Raw genomic sequence first — 16,968 nt, forward strand, 5'->3', positions numbered from 1 at the left:
AAAACAGGAACTCTGCTACTAGGCCTTGAATAATGCATCTGTGTCTACATGATTACTCTGCAATTCACAATTAAGTGCCAGGCAGAGGGTTCATCGAACCACCTTTAAGCTACTTTCCTAATGTTCCACTCTCGAAAGCGCGCGGGAAAAACGAACACTTAAATTTTTAGGTGCGGAATCTCATTTCTCATGTTTTATTGCAATGATCATTTCTCCTTTTGTAGGTGAACGCCAATAAAATATGTTCATCCTCTGAGGAGAAAGATAGTGACTGAAATTTCATGACAAGGTCCTGTTGCAACGATAAACATCTAAGTTTTAATGATTGCCACCCCAAGTCGAAATCGTTCCCGCGGCACTCTCTTCCCTATTTCGCAAGAATCCAAAACGAGCTGTCCTTCTTTGAACTTTTTCGACGTCTTCCGTCAGTCGTAACTGACACGGATCCCACACCACGCAGCGATACTCCAGAAGAGAGCGAACAAGCGTAGTGTAAGCAGTCTCTTTAGTAGATCTGTTGCATTTTCTAAGAGTTCTGCCAGTAAACAGCAGTCTTCGGTTTGCTTTCCCCACACCATTACCTATGTGATCGTTCCAATGTAAGTTTTTCGTAATTGTAATCCCTGAGTATTTAGTTGGGTTCACATCCTTTAGACTAGAGCGATTTATGGTGTAACTGAAATTTAGCGGATTCCTTTTAGTGCTCTTGTGCATGACTTCCCACTTTTCATTACTTCGAATCTATTGCCACTTTTTGCAGCATACAGATACCTTGTCTAAATCATTTTGCAATTCGTTTTGATCATATGATGATTCTACATGACGGTAAACGACAGCATCATCTGCAATCTAAGAGGGCTGTCTCCTAAATCATTTATGTATATCAGGGACAGCAGAAGGTCTACAACACTTCCTTGGGGAACGCCAGATATTAGTTCTGTTTTACTCGATGACTCTCCGTCAATTATTACGAATTGTGATCTTTCTGACAGTAAATCACGAATCCAATCGCACAACTGAGGCGATATTTTCATAGGCACGCAGTTTGGTTTGAATTCGGTTGTGAGGATCGGTGTCCAAAGCCTTCTGGCAATCTAAAAATATGGGATCAATTTCACGCCCCCTGTCAATAACACTCATTACTTCATGAGAATAAAGATCTAGTTGCATTTCACAAGAACGGTGTTTTCTGAATCCGTGTTGGCTATTTGTCAATAAATCATTTTCTTCGAGGTAGTTCATAATGTTCGCGTAAAGTGTACGCTATGTTCCATAATTCTAGTGCAAATCGACATTTCTGATATGGGTCTGTTCAGCGGATTACACTATGCTCACTGTTATAGAATCCCCATATTAATGACATATTAAATAATGTAATATGTTAAACGCATCAAGGTGAAGAACATTACATGTAAAATATGATTGGTGTTACGATGCAAATGCGGTAAACATTGTGTAAGTAGGCTGTTTATGGTTTCTTTAATGTAAGTAGGCAGTTTATGTTTCTTATTGGCAACGTTACGTAGCGCTTTGTACGAAAATCACTGGCTGTGCTGTGTGCAGTCTGTGGCTAGTTTGCATTGTTGTCTGCCATTGTAGAGGGGCAGCTGGATGTTAACAGCGCGTAGCATTGCGCAGTTGGAGGTGAGCCGCCAGCAGTGGTGGATGTGGGGAGAAAGATGGTGGAGTTTTGATAATTTGTAATACTGGATGTCAATTATGAATATTAAGGTAAATAAATTGTTTGTTCTCTATTAATATCTTTCATTTGCTAACTATCCCTATCAGTAGTTAGTGCCTTCAGTAGTTTGAATCTTTTATTTAGCTGGCAGTAGTGGCGCTCGCCGTATTGCAGTAGTTCGAGTAACGGAGATTTTTGTGAGGTAAGTGATTTCTGAAAGGTGTAGTTTAATGTTACTCAGGGCCATTCTTTTGCAGGAATCTTTGATAGTCAGATTGCGTTGCGCTAAAATTATTGTGTGTCAGGTTAAGCACAGTCTTGTATAAATTGTTCTAAGGGGACGTTTCATGTATAAGTTGTTCTAAGGGGACGTTTCATATGGCGACCCTGCCAGGATACCTCACTGGAATCTTCTGATTTTTTCTTGTAGTTTGTGTATTTAGTGTAGCTTTTGTTTATTGCTAGCGCGTAATTGTAGAGAGAATCTCCTTTGTAGTTGCAGTCTTTCATTGTTGTACTGTAAAACAGTTGTGGCATGCATGTAGATTTGCACCAAGTATTTCGCAGTTGCACTTGTAATTAACTACATATTATTTTCAGTGCTATGTTAATGTGTTCTCTTATTTTTGCTATTCAAATTGTGCTTTTCTGTGTTATCGTGTGAAATATTGTGACAATAATGGCGTGTGAAAAACGTAACACTTGGCTCCAAAGTAAATTGAGAAATGACAGTGAAGACGAAAGCAGTGTGTTGGCCCCACCATGTAATGAATTAACTAATATTCAAAGTAGTAATTTGGTAACTGTGCATAGGGAAATGGAGCGGGCGTCAAACAATGGCATAGAGGAACAGATTCCAGACACTAATGCATTGTTATTACAATTAATGCAACAAATGGGACAAAATCTTCAAAAGTTAGACACAATGGAACAAAATCAGAGACAAACACAGCAAAAGCTGCAAAAGTTAGACACAATGGAACAAAATCAGAGACAAACACAGCAAAAGCTGCAAAAGTTAGACACAATGGAACAAAATCTTCGGAAGTTAGACACCACACTTGAACAAACACATGAAGATTTAACTACTGAGTTACATAACATTGAATCGAAATGTCAAAAGGTCTGTAATGACGTAAAAACACAAATTTGTGAGCATTTTCAGCCTATTTTTTCGCGGCATGAAAATGCATTACAGAATCACGAAGTAGCCATAAAAGAGCTGCAAACCATTGTTCATGAAAATCATGAGACCTTGTGGGCTAAAATTGACTCAGTTGCATCTACCGATTCGGTTACGCAACTGGCAAAAACTCAGGAAAACTTAAAGAACACAGTAGATTCGATTTCAACACAAATGGACACTCTGAAACTTGGTTCAGAAAAACACACTGAGGAAATGTGTTCACTATTGGAGAAAGTAGCTGAACTTTCGGATCAGGTCACTAACTTATCTACAAAGGTAGATGATGATCTGAATGACACAAGACCCGTAGCCTTCACTGACACAGAAGAGTATGAACAAATAAGAACATTCAAACAAAATAAAAATCAAATCAATACACAGTACAAAAGAGAAATCCGGGAAGTACAAGATCAGTTGACACAGGTAATACAAGAATTACGTATTTCAGAGGACACTCGCACCCCAATACTGGAAGAGGGACATAGAAATACGGAAAAGCCACAATATAATAACACAGAGCATTTCGGTAATTATGAAAGAAATTGGCAAGGTGCACCGAATTTTGAGATGGAACCGCCGACACGACGTAACAATGACCGATATGTGACTCGCCGACATGATGATTTTGACTATAAGCTGTTCATTACTACACGTAAATTCAAAACATTTAAGAATTCTGGCAACGACATTCATCCACAAGCATGGCTCCATCAATTCTCTCATTGTTTTCCTCCCAACTGGTCATTGGAGCACAGATTAGAATTTATGTGTGGCTACTTGGAGAATGAACCAGCTGTAAGAATGCGATCGGTCATTCACGATTGTCACAGTGAAGGAGAATTTTATCATGCCTTCCTCTCAGCGTATTGGTCTCAAGCTACACAAGACCGTGTAAAACATAGCATCATAATGATGAAACACTTCGAACAATCTGAATTTTCCAGTCTTGTGAAATATTTTGAAGACATGTTACACAAGAATCAATACCTGTCAAACCCATACAGCCCCTCAGAACTCATCCGCATTTGCTTAATCAAACTGCCCGAACATTTGAGACATATTATTTTAGCAGGACGTTGCAAAGACGACATTGAAGCTTTTCAGGGACTGTTACAAGAATTAGAAATTGACACAGACAGTCGCGGGATGCGAAAACAGGAAAACAATCATTACAGGTCACATCCGTCACAATTCCGTGACGACAGAAACGATAACTGGACGCGTCAAGCCTATTCTTACAACGTAAATCGTGACCAAAACAGACACCACCCATATGACAACCACTGGCAGAGTAATAGTTACAGGGAAAGATCACATTTCCGTAGTAATGAATATGACAGAGATAACCATAGAAACAGACAATATGGTAATCAGAACTATTATTATGAAGGGAGACAGAATAATTTCAGACGCAACAGTTCAGCGCGCAGTTACGATTCAGGGAGAAATTCTCCACCACGTGACCGACACGAAAGAAACTGTGTAAACTACCGACAAAATGACAGACCTGAATTCCATCAGAACGGGCGAGCTTTAAACAGAGCTGGGCCCTCTCGGCAAGGCGAATTTGTGGAAGTTAGGCCTCCTAATCCCAATAACGGCGCGCGCCAACAAAGAGGTAGCAGACAAGGACTCGCACCGCAGGCAGCCACTTGCGCCCGCCGGCTCAGGGAAAAATAACATTGACGCTAACCTTGAGCAAAATTCCAGTATTCTTTACGGACGTATACCGCATGATAATTGCATTCAAGTTGTAACTCTTGAGTACTAGGAAGAGTAAAGGACTGCACCACGTTTCTCATGTACAACCGTTTATTGAAAGATAATCTGCTTTTTAACTTTGTCTTTGCCATAAAACGTTTCACTTCACGTTACTAGTATGCTTTAGAAATTGTTACCATGCAACAATGTTTAAAGCTAACTAACTATCCAGTCAAGAACATAGGTAACTTAGACAAGTAATTGCGAATGCATTGTTATTGCGAACAGACGACACAGTGTTGTTATTTATACATTCTTGCTTGTTAGTTGCACGATTACGTAACGACTATAAGGCTCACATACTTAGAACATATACCAGCACTGCTAATGAAATTTTCATTACTGAAATGCTTATGAATTTATGGGAAATATTCGTACATCTGCACACCTGATTATGACAAGTGTCTTTCTCCGAGAGTTGAGTGCTACTGACTTATGAAATGCCACATGACTATTGAATGATATTTTTATGCTTTGCTTTTCGTAGTTGCTTATTTCATTTGATGTCTGGTTTCCAGCTGTGTTGCAGCATTGCTTTTATAAAATGAAATGCATTTGCTAATGTGAACACTTTCTGTCAACAGATCTATTAAATAATTATTTTATGATCCACATTCTTTAAAAAAGGAGCACTTGGAAAGGAAAGAACAATAAGAAGGAACTAGCAACAGTAACACATAATTTTCTTTTCTAGTACATGGTAATATTTTTTTACAATAAGTTGTTGTGGTGCACCACTTTAATTACATAAACATTAAGATGTGAATAGACATTTCCCTTTTCTGCATTGTTGTCTTTACTGTAATATTTTTTCTGCTTGAGATTTGTCATGTTTGTTGCTGCTGTTTGCCAGGCATAGTGCTACTGAATTTTAAATTGTGTTACTCTGTTAAGCTAGTTTTACTACTGACTTATATTTATTGTTGCTGCACATTGGCTCATATTAGTTGTAATGTTGCATTGCTTGGTAATTTAGATTTACTGTAGCTTGCTTTGCGATTTTCCATTTTTTTTTGCATTGCTGTTTGTGTTAATTTGTTATGTGATGCTGCATTGCCTCGTCCCTTAGTTTAGCATCTGAGCTCAGTAGATTTAAGTTAGCTTAAGAAGGGTAGACTATATAAGAAACTGACTATGGAGAATAGGTAAAGAATGCATTGCGGAGTTATATGAAAAAGATTTGGGCCCCAATGAGTATTGTACAATCAGAAATACTTATTTTGAAAGAGATATGAATAGAATATAGGAAGGAGGTATAGATAGGACTTTTTGGGAATAATGATGAATGAAGGGAGATCTCCGAGAAGTAAAGAAAGTTTTGTTTGCAAAATACTGCAGTAAAACAAACCCTGTCCTTTCCTTCTATTATTCCGCTATATGTTTGTGTACCCTTGTGTATTTGTGTTTTTCCTGTCTTTATGTGTTTAGCTGATGAGAGCTATGTTGTAGAATTTTTCTAATACTCTGTTATTTTCTTTGTAAAGATGCTTATACATTACTTATTCTGTTTTGTTTTAATGCTCATGTGTAAAGTTGATGTTTCAAAAGTTATTCCGATCGTTTATGTATTTACTTATATCATAATTCCTGTAACACTGATGTATATGTTTATTTCTATTCTGTTGTAAAGCCTGTAATACAAATGTTATCTGTATTGTTATGTTTTTAATGATGTATTTTGTACCTTTGTTACTGTATTCTTCTGCTATAAAATTGTAATTGACACCGGTTCATCTAATTAAGTAACTTGTACGTTACATTTCACTGCACACATTTCTGTTGGTCATAGTATATGGACAATATGTGAGAAGTAGGGACTGTTAGTGTTTGCACGTGTGTTGATAATTCAGCAAGGGACTGGATAACAGCATTGCTGGTTCAAAGGACAATTCCAAAAACTACGTGAGTGTACAAGTGGTGGTTTATGGACTTGCTATTCTGTCTGCAAGCCTTCTAATGACAATTCCAAAAACTTTGTGCGTGCACAAGTGGTGGTTTATGGACTTGCTATATTATCTGCAAGACTCTTCAATGGTGATTGTGCACCTGCACAGTCACAACAGATGGCTGCTGGCCATCTCTACAAGGACTACAGTGGGTCTGCATCTTTGATGACCCACCAATACCGTAATCTCTACCAGGACTACAGTGGGTCTGCTCTGTGACGACCTACCTAACAATCTTCTTCAAAACATCGAATGACTCTGCTGTGGGTTTGCTCTGTTGTGGCCCATTACCTGTCAGCATGTCAAGAGTCAGCACTGTCTTTGCGTTGGAAGGACAACACTACTTCTTCAAGACTGCATGGAAATCCACTACTTCCGTGTGCATTGTCTTTTACTGCTCAGACTTTGAGAAAAGAAATCGCAGTTTTACTCTGATGAATGATCAGGACTGTCTTTATTGACTGTGAGAAAATTTTGGCTGTAGACCAACATTGTATTAATAAGTGTGTGCATTTGATATCTTTGTTATTGTAATTATGAAAAATTTTTACAAATCATTATTGGCCACTGGCCAAAAAAATTTGTAAAATTTTTTGTGGGGAGCATGGGGGCTATGTAAGTAGGCTGTTTATGGTTTCTTTAATGTAAGTAGGCAGTTTATGTTTCTTATTGGCAACGTTACGTAGCGCTTTGTACGAAAATCACTGGCTGTGCTGTGTGCAGTCTGTGGCTAGTTTGCATTGTTGTCTGCCATTGTAGAGGGGCAGCTGGATGTTAACAGCGCGTAGCATTGCGCAGTTGGAGGTGAGCCGCCAGCAGTGGTGGATGTGGGGAGAAAGATGGTGGAGTTTTGATAATTTGTAATACTGGATGTCAATTATGAATATTAAGGTAAATACATTGTTTGTTCTCTATTAATATCTTTCATTTGCTAACTATCCCTATCAGTAGTTAGTGCCTTCAGTAGTTTGAATCTTTTATTTAGCTGGCAGTAGTGGCGCTCGCCGTATTGCAGTAGTTCGAGTAACGGAGATTTTTGTGAGGTAAGTGATTTCTGAAAGGTGTAGTTTAATGTTACTCAGGACCATTCTTTTGCAGGAATCTTTGATAGTCAGATTGTGTTGCGCTAAAATTATTGTGTGTCAGGTTAAGCACAGTCTTGTATAAATTGTTCTAAGGGGACGTTTCATGTATAAGTTGTTCTAAGGGGACGTTTCAGTTCTTTATATGAGAATAATTGGAAGAGAATTTTAGTTATCAAGGTAAAGAATAAACAGTGTGACGGTCTGTGAATAGTTCTTTGAGTAATAAACTCTTACGTCTTCTTGGTAAACGATTAACAAGACCGGACAGCAGAGTACTATTTCTGTGGATATAAATCAGACGATTATTATTCATGCTTTCGTACATAGATGGTTGTGAGAAATGAGAATATTATATGTATAAAGCATTACTTTTGTAGTTGTCTGCTTAATAATAGGACCATTCATGTAGAATATATAAGTATTTTCAGATTTTACTTAAGATCGCTGCTTCGAGAAATAACATTGCTGGCGCGCAACAATACGCCGCCATTACGCGGCAGATTTAAATTTCTTTAAATTGTGAGACAGGCGCGCAGTTGCACATAAACTAAATTATATATTCCGATTTTCAGCATATTATTGAATGAGAGTAATATAACTTAAAGTCAGCTTTCAGTTTTTAATGATCATTTTTGCAACGTAACGATAGAAATCACTTGTGTTCAAAATTGAAGCAACAAACAGAAATTTTGCAAGGTTGCGTTTATTTTGCAACAAAACAATCTAAACTGGTGACGATAAAGTAAAAACAATGTAAAGAACACAGAACATAAACAAGTGCCCTATGCATAACGAGAGAGAAAAATGTTCTTCGTTTTTTCCAACTTAACGGATTTGTACATACATTCCGACTACTGGTTAGCCGGCCGCGGTGGTCTAGCGGTTCTGGCGCTGCAGTCCGGAACCGCGGGACTGCTACGGTCGCAGGTTCGAATCCTGCCTCGGGCATGGGTGTGTGTGATGTCCTTAGGTTAGTTAGGTTTAAGTAGTTCTAAGTTCTAGGGGACTTATGACCTAAGATGTTGAGTCCCGTAGTGCTCAGAGCCATTTGAACCATTTGAACTACTGGTTAATGTGCTCAGCATGGGGTGTTAACATGACTGACTGCAGTACAGGCATGGCAACTACAGGGCATGCTGTGAGTCATGTCATCAGTCTCATGCTGAGGCAATAACGCCCATTCTTCATGCAGAGCTCCTCACAAGCCCTGGAGGGTGGTTGGTGGATGCTGGCGTGATGCAGCCTGTCTGCCTAGCGTATTCGAGACATGTTCTATGAGATTCAAATCGTGAGAGGCAGCAGACCACGCCATGCCTGCAGTATCTTTCGTTTTCAAGACAACAGCAACCACCCGTGTGGGCTCACACCACCTAGCAACAACCGAACATGAGGTCTCAAGATCTAGTCGCGATACCTGGCAGCAGTTAAACCTTGCCGATCTGAAGCGTCTTTCACGGTCCGCTCGGCTCCTTCCGTCGGAGGTTCGAGTCCTCCCTCGGGTATGGGTGTGTGTGTCGTCCTTAGCAGAAGTTAGTTTAAGTTAGATAAAATAGTTTGTAAGCTTAGGGACCGATGACCTTAGCAATTTGGTTCCATAAGACCTTACCACAAATTTTCAAATTTCCACGCCATGAAGGATCCTCCTTGATATCGGTCTCTTTCCACAATATGTCCCACGTTCCCTCCAGATGCGAACGCGTCGAGAATCACTCTGCAGATCAAATCGAGACTGAGCTGCGAAAAGAAACATTCGACCGTCCAGGTGGCATGTTGACGAATTCACTGTAGGCGCAGAGGTACACAGACAGAAGGTGTCCGACAATAAAGGCTGTTCTGCAGAAGCCTTCTGAGCACCGTTTGTTTCGATTCAACACGTCCACTGGGTGCTGCGAGGTCAGATGCCAGCTGTCGTCCAGTACTAAGGCAGTACTGTCGTGTCCTTACGGCCAGGTAACGGCCCTCTGCTTTTGATATCACACGTGGTCGGCCCTGCCCCGGTCTTTGGGATACAGTTTCGGTCTCTGTAAATTGTCGCCACATCCGACGAACAACAGAACGATTCACATCAAGCCTTTGGGTCACATCAGTTTCCGACTGTCCTGCTTCCATTCGTCTTATGGCCGTCAACCGCAGAGAGTCTGGTAGGCTTCTTGTTTTTGCCATACTGTACCGTCTGTGACTGTATACACAGCGATTATGGATGTGGGACTACCCGACAAACACCGGCCCGCTTGATAGGTGCCCTGACGTAATTGTTGACGTGGTTGTCCATCGACCGGAATGCCATCTTCCGTGCAGAACATGACTGTGCGGACATTTTGTATGATTACACCGTGAATTACACGATAGCATCCAAGGAAAGGTCCCAGAATTAGTACTGCTTACTGAAGGTTATAATGCACAGATAGTATTGGGAACAGAAAGCTGGTTGAAGCCAGACGTCAATGAGAACGAAATCCTAAGTTCAGACTGGAATGTTTATCGTAAGGATAGGTTAGTCGCCAGTGGTGACGGGGTGTTTATTGCAGTGAAAGATTTGATAAAATCTAGTGAGGTTATCACGGATTCCGAATGTGCATTAAGCTGGGTGTAATTGAGTATCAGAGAATGGTCAAAAATAGTGATCGGATGCTTGTGTAGACCACCTGGGTCAGGATCTGTAGTTGTACAGCGCTTCAGACACAACTTGCAGAATATCATTACCAATTTTCTTGATCATGCCGTTGTAATAGGGGATGACTTCAACTCTGCCAGGTATAGATTGGGAGTGTTATGCCATCAAAACTGGTGCCAAAGACAGGGAACCATGTGGCATTGTTCTGGATGTCTTGTCTGAAAATTACCTTGAGCAGATAGTTAGAGAACCAACTCGTGAGGGTAAAGTCTTAGACCTCCTGACAACAAACAGACCTGAACTTATCGAATCAGTTAACGTAGAGGAAGGTATCAGTGATCATAAGGCTGTGAAAGCATCTAAGACGGCGGGTCCTACAAGGAATGTTAAGAAAGGTAGGAAGATATATTTGCTCAGCAAGGGTGGCAGGATACAAATTTCAGAATACCTCATCAGGCAGCATCAAATATTCGGTGACGAGGACGAAGATGTGGAGAACAAATGGAAAAAATTCAAAGGCATTGTTCAATATGCCCTAGACAAGTACGTTCCGATTAATGTTTTAAAGGACGGGAAAGATCCACCATGATTCAATAGCCATGTTAGAAAAGCGCTACGTAAACAAAGAGCACTTCATCTCAGATTCAGGATAAGTAGAAACCTAGCTGACAAACAAAAGCTGAACGAAGCGGAAAAGGGCATAAGGAGAGCAATGAGAGAAGCGTTCAATGATTTTAAAAGTAAGACGTTGTCAACCGGCCTGAGTAAAAACCCTAAGAGATTTTGGTCGTATGTAAAATCAGTAAGTGGGTCAAAATCATCTATTCATTCTCTCAGCGACCACATCGGCACCGAAACGGAAGATAACAGAGAGAAGGCCGAAATACTGAATTCGGTCTTCCGAAGTTGTTTCACCACGGAAGATCGTAACACTGTCGCTCCTTTCAATCGTCGTGCGAACGTCGAAATGGCAGATATTGAGATAACCGATCACGGAACTGAAAAGCAGTTACGATCACTTAGTGGAAAGGCTTCAGGACCAGATGAGATATCTATATCATTGTATAAAGATTATGCGAAAGACCTTGCTCTCCTTCTAGCAGCGATTTATCGTAGATCGCTTGAGCTACGAAAGGTACCTAACGACTCGAAAAAAGCGCAGGTCATTCCCATTTTTAAGAAAGGTCATAAGACAGATCCACACAATTATAGACCTATATCGTTGACGTCAATCTGTTGTAGAATTATGGAACATGTTTTATGCTCAAGAATTATGGCATTCTTGGAAAATGAACATCTCGTCTATAAAAATCAACATGAATTCTGCAAACAGAGATTCTGCGAAACTCAGTTCGCCCTTTCCTCCATGAAATCCACAGCGCAGTGGCCAACGGCGCTCAGGTTGATGCCGTGTTCCTTCATTTCAGTAAGGCATTTGACACAGTCCCTCATTGCCGTTCAATGGGAAAAAAAACGAGCTTACGGTGCAGCGGAGCAGACTTGCGATTGGATTCAAGACTTTCTTGCAGATAGAACTCAACACGGCGCTTGTAACCTCCCCACAAAAATTTCAAAGAAAAATATTTTAAATGTTAACGGACATAGAGCCATGTGTAACCTCCCCACAGAATTTCTAATGACAATTATTTAATATAAATGGAGCCAAGTTTAACCTCCCCACAAAAATTAACGTTATGCTAAACCTGATAAAATTTATAAGGCCAGCTGCGCTAACCTTAGGCCCTGTGCAATAACCAGCGTGATAAATTGATTCTTGGAGGAAAAGCAAAGGAAATTTTCTTTCAATAAAATGTTTGTTTTGTTAAAGTGCTTGGTTTGAAAACAAAATTATTATTGGGGTGATTCTTGAACAAATTAATTACACTTAAGATCCATTACAATACATTATTAGCTGAGCGCAATGCTGCTTCATTAGCTTATTTAAAAAATATACCTCGTCCTGAATCTTGACCAGAATGCCATGTCGACGCCCGCCGACTCCTCACACAACAGCTAACTCGCAACTGCACTACACGCTCTCGCGACTCGCTACGTACCACTACTGCCTCGCAACAGAACTGACTACATGCTCTCTGGTCAGAGATTCTGCGGCTCGCCATCGCTGCCTATGAAACGTACGCGTTTCACTATATATATATATATATATATATATATATATATATATATATATATATATATATATATATATGATCTAGTAGAAAGTGCAGGATGCTCTTTAAGGCTATTCGGAGATGATGCAGTTGATCATACCAAAGTAGCAAAGCGAGAAGATAGTAACAATTTACAGACGACATGCAGAGAATTTATGAATGGTGCAGGCTCTGGCAGTTCACCCTGAATGTAAATAAATACAACATATCGCGCATACATAGGAAAAGAAATCCCCTACTGTAGAGCTACACTATTGATGACAAACAGCTGGAGACGGCGTCTGCGGTGAAATATCTAGGCGTAACTATCCAGAGCGACCTTAAGTGGAATGACCATATAAAGCAGATAGCGGGAAAAGCAGACACCAGACTGAGATTCATCGGAAGAATCTTAAGGAAATGTAACTCATCCACGAAAGAAGTGGCTTATAAGGTTCTTGTTCGCCGGATTCTTAAGTATTGTTCATCTATCTGGGATCCCTATCAGGTAGGACTGAATAGAGAAGAGCCAACGAAGAGCGGCGCGTTTCTTCACGGGATCGTTTAGCTGGCGAGAGAGCGATACGGAGACGCTAAACAAACTCCACTGGCAGACGTTACGAGAGAGGCGCTGTGCATCACGGAGAGATTTACTATTGAAGTTTCGGGCAACAGTTTTCAGAAGGAGCCAGACAACGTATTACTTCCCCCCACATACATCTCGCGTATTGACCACGAGGAGAAAATTCGAGAAATTAGAGCCAATTGCCGGCCGCGGTGGTCTAGCGGTTCTAGGCGCTCAGTCCGGAACCGCGGGACTGCTACGGTCGCAGGTTCGAATCCTGCCTCGGGCATGGATGTGGGTGATGTCCTTAGGTTAGTTAGGTTTAAGTAGTTCTAAGTTCTAGGGGACTGATGACCACAGATGTTAAGTCCCATAGGTCTCAGAGCCATTAGAGCCAATACAGAGGCTTACCGCCAATAATTCTTCCCGCGCACAATTTGCGAGTGGGGCAGGTTGAAGGGATCAGATAGTGGTACCGAAAGTACCCTCCGCCACACACCGTCAGGTGGCTTGCGGAGTATGGATGTAGATGTATTATGTAGATGTAGATGTAGACACGGGGAAATAGCGATTTGTTGCTTTAATTTTAGACCAATGTATTTTCACTAAGAATTTTATTCATTACGCTCATTTGAGGCCCTATAACATTAAAAGTAAGGTAGGAGAAATTTAAATAAGATATTATGAGCTCAAGTAAGAGAAAGAGCATTTAAATTTTTTATCATTTTTCGCAACTGACTATACGTCTGTCTCTCTCTGTCATGTACGTGCGTGTACGTTAACACATAAAGATTTATTTTAAAAAAATGAAAAGACATAAATATTTAATAGTATGTGGCGAGAGGGGCAGTATACTAGTTACAGCGTCAGCTTCTGCCAATGGCGTTATTTGGATGCAGTGTGGAGGGACATGTAGTCGGTATTCGATTCTCCAAGGCGTAGTCAGGTTTTGTAATTTTGGAGCCACTGTTACTCATTCAAGCATCTTCACTGTTGATCTAAGGAGATGAGTTCACACATCGGTGAAAAATGTCTGGCAGTACCAGGTACTCGTAGTAAAGTACCCAGGCCACTTAGTTTAAGAGCGGAATTGCTTGACCCAGGCGCCGTTCGGATTTTCCTTCTGCAAGTGGATTTAATCGAAGCAGTTACATATCGACGAACGTGGATGCAGGGAAGTGGGAGTGGGCCTACCTGTGCAAGAAGTCGTCAGCCACTTGCTGCAGCGCGGGCACGTAACGTCTGGCGGCCCCAGCCTCCAGCAGCGGCTGCTGCACCTGCGCCCGGAAGCGTTCCCACGGCTCTCCGTGCCTGCAACACACCACCACCAGTTAACACCGACGCCGGTCGTGGAAGTCTACATACTTAACGCCTTTAACATTCAGCCTCATGTGCAAAATGATACGCTTTTGTCTCAAATGTGAGCATTCTCGTTCATCATCCCATTTCTACCTTTAAAAGCAGTTCTCTGGGCATCGACTCTTACCAGAGAAACAGCTAAACACCACTAGTCTATGGTTTGGCTGAAACTACGGCTAATTTTCTCGCCTCACTTTCAGCTATAACCAGATCTGAAGATTCAATCATTCATCAGGGCAGATTCAAACGAACGTAAAATCGTTGTCCCAATTAAGAACCAAATTGGGTAATTAGTCGGAAGAAGATTCATCCTCACAGGATACCTGATTTTTTTAGTTTTGGGAATTAAAATCTTTTAATTTTTGTTTTCATCTCGTACTGTCAACAATTTATATGGTTTTTACTTCGTTTGTGGGATTAGATCCCGCTTCACGAAGCAGGCAAAAAGGAATACAAACGTCTCAAAAATGAGATCGACGGGAAGTGCAAAATGGCTAAGCAGGGATGGCTAGAGGACAAATGAAAGGATGTAGAGGCTTATCTCACTAGGGGTAAGGTAGATAATGCCCACAGGAAAATTAAAGAGACCTTTGGAGAAAAGAGAACCACTTGTATGAATATCAAGAGCTCCGATGGACAACCAGTCCTAAGCAAAGAAGGGAAAGCAGAAAGGGGGAAGGAGTATATAGAGGGTTTATACAAGGGCGATGTACTTGAGGACAATATTATGGAAATTGAAAAGGATGTAGGTGAAGATGAAATGCGAGATATGATACTGCGTGAAGAGTTTGACAGAGCACTGAAAGACCTGAGTCGAAACAAGGCCCCCGGAGTAGACAACATTCCATTAGAACTACTGACAGCCTTGGGAGAGCCAGTCCTGACAAAACTCTACCATCTGGCGAGCAAAGTGTATGAGACAGGCGAAATACCCTCAGACTTCAAGAAGAATATAATAATTCCAATCCCAAAGAAAGCAGGTGTTGACAGACGTGAAAATTACCGAACTGTCAGGTTAATAAGTCACAGCTGCAAAATACTAACGCGAATTCTTTACAGACGAATGGAAAAACTGGTAGAAGCCGACCTCGGGGAAGGTCAACTCGGATCTACATCTACATCTACATCCATACTCCGCAAGCCACCTGACGGTGTGTGGCGGAGGGTACCTTGAGTACCTCTGTCGGTTCTCCCTTCTATTCCAGTCTCGTATTGTTCGTGGAAAGAAGGATTGTCGGTATGCCTCTGTGTGGGCTCTAATCTCTCTGATTTTATCCTCATGGTCCCTTCGCGAGATATACGTAGGAGGGAGCAATATACTGCTTGACTCTTCGGTGAAGGTATGTTCTCGAAACTTTGACAAAAGCCCGTACCGAGCTACTGAGCGTCTCTCCTGCAGAGTCTTCCACTGGAGTTTATCTATCATCTCCGTAACGCTTTCGCGATTACTAAATGATCCTGTAACGAAGAAATGTTGGAACACTGACCCTACGACTTATCTTTGAAAATAGGAAAGGCAAACCCACGTTTCTAGCATTTGAAGACTTAAAGAAAGCTTTTGACAATGTTGAGTGCAATACTCTCTTTCAAATTTTGAAGGTGGCAGGGGTAAAATACAGGGAGCGAAAGGCTATTTACACTTTGTACAGCAACCAGATGACAATTATAAGAGTCGAGGGACATGAAAGGGAAGCAGTGAGACAGGGTTGTAGCCTCTCCCCGATGTTATTCAATCTGTATATTGAGCAAGCAGTAAAGGAAACAAAAGAAAAATTCGGCGTAGGTATTAAAATACATGGAGAAGAAATACAAACTCTTAGGTTTGCCGATGACATTGTAATTCTGTCAGAGACAGCAGAGGACTTGGAAGAGCACTTGAACGGAATAGGCAGTGTCTTGAAAGAAGGATATAAGATGAACATTAACAAAAGCAAAACGAGGATAATGGAATGTAGTCAAATTAAACCGGGTGATGCTGATGGAATTAAATTAGGAAATGAGACACTTAAAGTAGTAAAGGAGTTTTGCTATTTGGGGAGCACAATAACTGATGATGGTCGAAGTAGAGAGGATATAAAATGTAGACTGGCAATGGCAAGCAAAGCGTTTCTGAAGAAGAGAAATTTGTTAACATCGAGTATAGATTTAAGTGTCAGGAAGTCGTTTCTGAAAGTATTTGTATGGAGTGTAGCCATGTATGGAAGTGAAACATGGACGATAAATAGTTTGGACAAGAAGAGAATAGAAGCTTTCGAAATGTGGTGCTACAGAAGAATGCTGAAGATTAGATGGGTAGATCACATAACTAATGAGGAGGTACTGAATAGAATTGGGGAGAAGAGGAATTTGTGTCACAACTTGACTAGAAGGAGGGATCAGTTGGTAAGACATGTTCTGAGACATCAGGGGATCACCAACTCAGTACTGGAGGGCAGCGTGGAGGATAAAAATGATAGAGGGAGAGCAAGAGATGAATACAGTAAGCAGATTCAGAAGGATGTAGGCTGCAGTAGGTACTGGGAGATGAAGAGGCTTGCGCGGGATAGAGTATCATGGAGAGATGCATCAAAACAGTCTCAGGACTGAAGACCACAACAACAACAATGGGATTAGATCAACAG

General features: G+C 41.0%; 1 protein-coding gene across 1 annotated transcript in view; it reads right to left on the reverse strand.

Moving 5' to 3' along the window:
• LOC126108212 (probable cytochrome P450 49a1) overlaps nt 1-16,968 on the reverse strand; it is a 145,801-nt gene that overhangs the window by 92,581 nt on the left and 36,252 nt on the right. Inside the window, exon 4 of the mRNA XM_049913478.1 lies at nt 14,183-14,299. Within this exon, the coding sequence (XP_049769435.1) occupies nt 14,183-14,299 (117 nt within the window). The remainder of the gene's footprint in view (nt 1-14,182; nt 14,300-16,968) is intronic.

This window comes from Schistocerca cancellata, chromosome 1, assembly GCF_023864275.1.
Source record: "Schistocerca cancellata isolate TAMUIC-IGC-003103 chromosome 1, iqSchCanc2.1, whole genome shotgun sequence".
Taxonomy (NCBI): domain Eukaryota; kingdom Metazoa; phylum Arthropoda; class Insecta; order Orthoptera; family Acrididae; genus Schistocerca; species Schistocerca cancellata.